We start from the raw sequence: 6,660 nt of genomic DNA, 5'->3' as shown, positions 1-6,660 counted from the left end.
ATCCAAAAGGACACATAACCCTGCATCTAGGGCCGAAGGGTTTTTTCACTGCAGTTTTTAACTGCTTGGAGGATAGGAACAGAGTTTTCGAAGGAGGGCCTTATTTCTTTAACTCTGCCGGGCTATTTCTCAGAGAATGGATTGAACGTTTCAACCCTGATAAGGAGGACCTGAGCTGGGCGCCGGTGTGGATCAGGCTGTATTCTTTACCATTGGAATACTGGGAAGAGGAGTCTCTCAAAGCAATCGGTAAGGTACTGGGCGACTTCGTCAAAGTGGCAGAAGATACAAAGACACAGAGATATACCTCATATGCACGGATCTGTGTCTACATGGATCTGAAACAACCTCTTCCTGATACGGTAAGTCTCTTTCATGAAGATGTGGAATGTATCCAGTTAATTGATTACGAGCATGTTCCCTTTAGGTGCAGGAAATGTCATGACCTAGGACACCTCTTCAGAGACTGCCCATTAAATAGCAAACCCTCGATTCAAACTGAACAGGAAAACCCATCGTCAGATGGTTTCACTAAGGTGACAAATCGTAGAAGAGGAAATAAAAAATCAGTAGTTACTACAAAGATACCTCCAGGGGATCAATCAAAGCCTTCTACTAGTAATAGCTTTGCAGTATTAGACAATGAAGATTTGCAAGATCCAGACAATTTAACCTACAATAAGAGAGAACCTACCCAGGAAAATGAAAAAATTGAAGGATCCCAATCGAAAGAAAGGGAAAAGGAGGTAGATCTAGAAGGCAATAAGCTCAAGACAGCTTCAAAAGCCTGGAGCCTCCCTGATATGGATATAGATGGTACAAACCCCAGTATAGAAAATGAGAAGGAAGGTGATGGTAACTCTCAAGAACCTCAAATCATGGAGGAGGATACGGAATCAATAGACATTGGCGAGCTAGATATCTTGGGACTAGAACAAGCATGTAAAACAGGGAACTTCGACAAAATACCTGATAGACAAGTGGACAACCTAGTGGCAGTCCTCAATAAAGCCCAGAAAAAATATTCACTAGGGGTTCAAATCGGCAGCCAATGGGACGGGAAATTCATCACCAAAGACAGTAAAAAAAGAGGACGGAAAACTACTTTAGAGAGAACCATCAAGATTGGAGAAGTATTGGTAGAATCAGGCAGATATGCTAAGCTAACCAAGTATTTCAATATCAACCCCAAGCCTTCCCAATGAAGTTGATCTCATGGAATATTAGAGGGCTTAATTGCCCAAGGAAAGGAAAACTATTAAAAAACATGTTAATGGAAGAAAAACCAGCAATTCTTTTTCTACAGGAAACAAAGTGCAATTCGACAGTTCTGGAAAAAATAGCAGCAAAAGCCTGGCCAGGGGGGACAGTAACAGCTGTTGATGCTCAGGGAGCTTCCGGAGGACTTGCAGTGCTCTGGGATGCAAGAATGATTCAACTAGCCAACATACATGCAAATAAAAATTTCATCCAAGCCATATTTCATATAATTGGAACCAACATCTATGGTCACATAACTAATGTGTATTTTCCTCAAGAAACCCAGCACAAGGCTGAAATTTTGGATGCTTTAACGAACCTTAATACAGAGAGGCAATACCCATTATGGATCTCTGGAGGAGATTATAACATGATCGCTTCAATGGAGGAAAAAAAGGGAGGGCGTTGCAGAATAAACAGGGAAGGATCTCTATTAAAAGACTTCATACAGAATAACTGGCTTATAGATATTCCTACAAATAATGGCCTCTACACTTGGAACAACAAAAGGGCAGCTCCAATGCAGATAGCATCGCGTCTGGATCGATTTCTAATCTCTGATAATGCAGTTCATGTAGGAGGAGAATTCACAGCTTCTATTCTTCCCTTCTCCGGTTCTGATCATTGGCCGATAGCCCTCCATTGGAATCGTCCTGGTTGCCATACAAGGCGTCCCTTTCGATTTGAGGCTTTTTGGCTATCTCACCCGGACTTCAATGAATTTGTCAGAGCATCTTGGCTAAAATGCAATCCGACGGATGGTACAAAAATGTCCATATTCCAAAGGAAGCTGAAATATCTCAAAGGGGAAATTAAAGGCTGGAATCACTCTGTCTTTGGCAACATTTTTAAAGCTAAGGAAATCCTTAATCAAGAAATGAAAGTTGTTCAGCAAAGAATGATATCTGAAGGACGCTCGGAAGAACTTAGCAAGAAAGAGCAGTCCCTAGAAACTCAATTCCTCGAGCGAGAGTCACAGGAGGAAACTCTCTGGAGGCAAAAATCGAGAGTTAGATGGCTGAAGGAGGGTGAGAAGAATACGAAATTCTTTCACAAATCTACAGTGCAAAGAAGAATGATTAATCAAATTTCTCGGGTCACCAATGAACAAGGAGGCAAAATTGAAACACATGAAGGAATAGAACAGGTGTTCCTCAATTATTTCAAGAAGATGAATCAAGAGCCGGACATAAACAGAACAGAAGCTATTGAAAAAATCATCAGACATATACCCAAATTAATTACTGAAGACCATAACACTCTCCTTCTCAAACCCATAAGCCTTCAGGAGGTTGACGATGCTGTGCATCAACTCAAAGCAGGGAAAGCTCCAGGACCCGATGGCTTTACTTCAAATTTTTTTCATCATTTTTGGGATCTGGTCAAATGGGAAGTGTGGCAGGTGGTGGAAGAATCGCGTACTCTAAGGTGGATGTATCCAGGTCTGAATGCAACATTCATAGCTTTAATCCCTAAAGAAGAGGAATCCTACACTCCGGATAAATATAGACCGATTGCTTTGTGCAACATTATATACAAGATTGTTTCCAAGGTGATAGCTTCCAGATTGAAGCCCCTGCTCCCCCTTATCATCTCTCCAGAACAAACTGGTTATGTAGAAGGAAGGCAGATTACGGACGGGATAATTCTAACCCACGAAATAATCCACTCTCTCAAGCACACAAAAAAACCAGGTATGTTGCTCAAAATTGATCTATCTAAGGCTTTTGATAGTATTAGTTGGGAATATATGCAAAAAATCCTTCAAGCCTTTGGTTTTGCCCCCTCTTGGATTAGATGGATCAGTAGTCTTATTTCCTCCTCGTTCTTTTCTATTCTCATTAATGGAATCCCATCACCCACTTTCCGTCCTTCTCGGGGAATTCGCCAAGGGGACCCTATTTCGCCCTTCCTGTTTGTCATCTTAGCTGAAGGATTAGGACGCAACATTAAAGAAGCTCTCCGTTCTCATCATCTCAAAGGTCTAGCCTTCCACCAAGCCCCTGCTTTTTCGCACCAGCAATTCGTCGATGATAACATGCTATTTGGTCATCCGTCAGTTCAAGAAGCTCGAGTTCTTAAATCTATTCTTGCAGACTTCTCGGAGGCTTCTGGAGCTCTCATTAACAAAGTTAAATCCCAGATCTTCTTCTTCAACACCTCACCCTCCACCCAAAGATCCATTGCCCGTATCCTTGGCTTCTCCATCGCTACCCTTCCGTCTAAATATTTGGGTGCTCCTTTATTTGCCACGGCTCTCAAGCATTCCTCATGGAACAATCTTTTAGAAAATCTGGAAGCCAGATTGTCCCTTTGGACTCATAGAGCGCTTAATATGGCAAGCAGGCTGGTACTAATCAAAGCAGTTCTTCAGACCATGCCTCTTTACCTTTTTTCCATATTAGCAGCGCCTAAATGGGTCCTCAAAGCTATCAAACAGCTTCAGCGAAATTTCCTATGGGGGAAATCGGGGCCAAACCGAAAATGGGCACTAGTCAAGTGGGAGAAAGCATGTCTTCCCAAAAAGGCAGGAGGCATTGGATTAAGAGACCCAGAACATAGTAATATGGTAATGGGGGCCAAAATCTGGTGGAAATGGCTCTCTAATCCCACTACACCTTGGGCCTCCCTTTGGACAGCGAAATATGCAAGCAACAAGTCCATGGAGGAGAGAGTTAGAATGTCAGAAGTCAGTAAAGGATCGGTTATTTGGAACTCAGCCATTCAACATAGAGATATAATTCAAAAGCACAGTTTTTGGGAGGTGAAGGATGGCCACACAGCTAGGTTCTGGGAAGACTCATGGCAGCAGCTCCCAAACCTCAGAGATACAATTCCGAGAATTGCTGATCAAGACATATATCAACATGAGAAGGTGAGCCAGTTTTGGGACTCACACAATGCCCAAGAACACAGAAAATGGAAAGAGGCCAGGCATATAATACCTCACAGCCCGGAGCAAACTCAACTCTCCCTCTCCTTAGAACTTCAAAAAAGGAAAATACTCACTTCGGCAGGCTTGGACACACTCAGATGGGGATATGAGGAAAAGGGCACTTTCACAACCAGGGAAGCTTATAAAATAATTATCAAAGAAAAGATAATCAAAGACCAATTATGGGACAAGATATGGAATCCATCCATATGGCCGAAGGTCTCAACTTTTCTATGGCTTATCTCTCACAACAGAATTCTCACATGGGACAATCTCAGGAAAAGGAATTTTGCTGGACCATCCATTTGTCCCAACTGCAAACAGGAAGAGGAATCAGCATTACACCTTATGCAAACCTGTCCACTGGGAAGGAAATTGTGGGAAAAAGTTACATTCCGCTGTCAGAAGGATGGAAGAGTGACTGGGGACATCAAAGGGACTCTTCGCACCTGGCCCCAAGAGCCATATAAAAGCAAACTCTTAAATACACTATGGCAACTCATACCGGGATTACTAATGTGGAATATTTGGAAGGAGAGAAATAGAAGGATATTTAAAGATCAAGCACAACTGATAGAGCAGATTTGGAATGGATTGCACCAGAACATTAAAGAAACTCTGTCCATTAAAGGATGGTCTAAAGAGGATTTCCCATCTCTCCCGCAGGAACAAGCCATATGGGACAACTGGCAGATTCAATTAAAACATCCGGTATCATCAAAGGATAATTCTTCAAAGCATCTAGAGTCTCCATCAAGCTGGACACCACCACCAATCAATGTATTTCAGCTTAACTTCGATGGAGCCTCGAAAGGGAATCCCGGAAAAACAGGATTTGGTGGAAGCATAAAAAACTACCAGGGAACTCCCCTAATAACTTTTGTTGGCTCAATTGGTTGGAACACCAATAATGCGGCGGAACTGGAAGGTCTATGGAGAGGACTAAATCTGGCGCAGGAACGAAGATTCTTTCCTCTTATAGTGGAAGGGGACTCTCAGATTATTATCAACATGGCCTCAAAGCTTATGCAGGGATCTCCGGTATATAAGGTTAGTAGCAGTTGGAGACTGGCCACTAGACTAGAGCTTCTCAAACAATGGCTTACTAATCACCAAGCAATTTCCTTTAAACATATTAGAAGGGAAGGGAATAAACTGGCTGACTTTCTTGCAAACTTAGGAGTGGAGAGTGGAAAGGAATTCTTTGAAGGCTCAATTTCCAGTATAGCATCAGAGAATCAACTCTCCACCTTCAAAACCATAGTAACCAGTGATATGCAATCGAAGGAGGTCTCACACCCAGATGCGGGTGCCTTAATGAGCTGTTAATGCTCATGCAAGCGACGCCGGCATCTGGCATCATTGCCAAGCAGGTTGGCGATTTCTGGCAGATCAATTTAATCACATTAATGAGGCATTGGGTTCACGGCATGCGGGGTAAGGTTTTCAAGATGGTGGGTACAAGCTCTGATTCAATTGTTCTGAACTCGACATTCTATCTGGCTCATTCAGGCAGAGACATTCTTGGACAACATTGTTCTCAGAATTTAGGCGCAGGGCAGAGCACTTGGAAGCCACCATGGCTCCATAGGCGCTCGCATCTCGCCAGCTTCAGGTATTTTGTCTTGATTCTTCTGGTACGCATCTGGTATGGTCAGTCTTTTTTCCTTTGGCCCATCTCTGTAATAGGTCTCGTTACGGTCTTTGTTGAAGTTGTCTGGGCAGGGTGTGGGGTTCAGTCCGTCAGTACTGGGATTTTTTTCGTGGTTCTGTTTACTCTCTGTGCGGAGTTTTCCCTGGGGGCCTTCAATTCAGAGCACTGCTCTTTCCTGTTTCCTTTAGACTGGGGTGGGTCGTCTTTCTTCCTCCATCAATCCTTTCGCCCTTTCAGTTTATTAATCCTCTCTGCAATGGCCCGACGTCGTGGAATTTCCCGGAGGGGTAGTAGTTCAGGAGCTCGTGGAGGTGTTAGGGGTAGGGGTGGACCTGGACCGCGTTGCATTTCCCCGCTAGCTTCTGTCTCGCCGGCCTCACCGTCTTCAGACCACTCTGGTCCGTCCCTTAATAGTTCTTTCCACTCTTCACGCTTCAAATTTAAAAGTAAGCTAAACAAGCCAATTATCTCCGCTATCATTACAGTCATCTTCTCAGAGGAAGAAGATGAGCTCACAGGCTCTGATGAACACTCCAAGGACAGGTCTCTCTCTCATAATTCTAGTGACTCTCAAGGAAGCATGGCGGGTGACGTCCTCAATAATCCAGGGGCGCAGCAGGCTGAAGGTCATCAAGAGGATTCGCGCCATCAGCAAGCCTCTTCTCATGAAGATATCATTGCTTGTGCACCGGCGCAATTCTCAGGCAGTGTACTGCATCTTGTGACTCCTCCAGGCTGCAACAATATGGAAGTAGAAGACAATGTGATGGTCGAATGGGTTAGCTCGCCTTGCAAAGCTAATGAAGAAGAT

General features: G+C 43.6%; 1 protein-coding gene across 1 annotated transcript; it reads left to right on the top strand.

Annotated features, from left to right (window-relative positions):
- Positions 1-1,273: 1,273 nt before the first annotated feature.
- On the top strand, positions 1,274-5,524 carry LOC149193403 (uncharacterized). The gene is made up of 2 exons (XM_089407302.1): positions 1,274-2,269; positions 2,663-5,524. The coding sequence occupies exons 1-2, from the start codon at positions 1,274-1,276 to the stop codon at positions 5,522-5,524; spliced, it is 3,858 nt and encodes a 1,285-aa protein (XP_089263428.1).
- Positions 5,525-6,660: the final 1,136 nt, after the last annotated feature.

The sequence above is a fragment of the Pinus tabuliformis genome, chromosome 2_2 (assembly GCF_031772625.1).
Source record: "Pinus tabuliformis cultivar Carrire ecotype Pingquan chromosome 2_2, CPIR1, whole genome shotgun sequence".
In the NCBI taxonomy this organism is placed as follows: domain Eukaryota; kingdom Viridiplantae; phylum Streptophyta; class Pinopsida; order Pinales; family Pinaceae; genus Pinus; species Pinus tabuliformis.
Note: the sequence above shows the minus strand (reverse complement) of the source record. Positions and strands in the feature narration are given on the sequence as shown.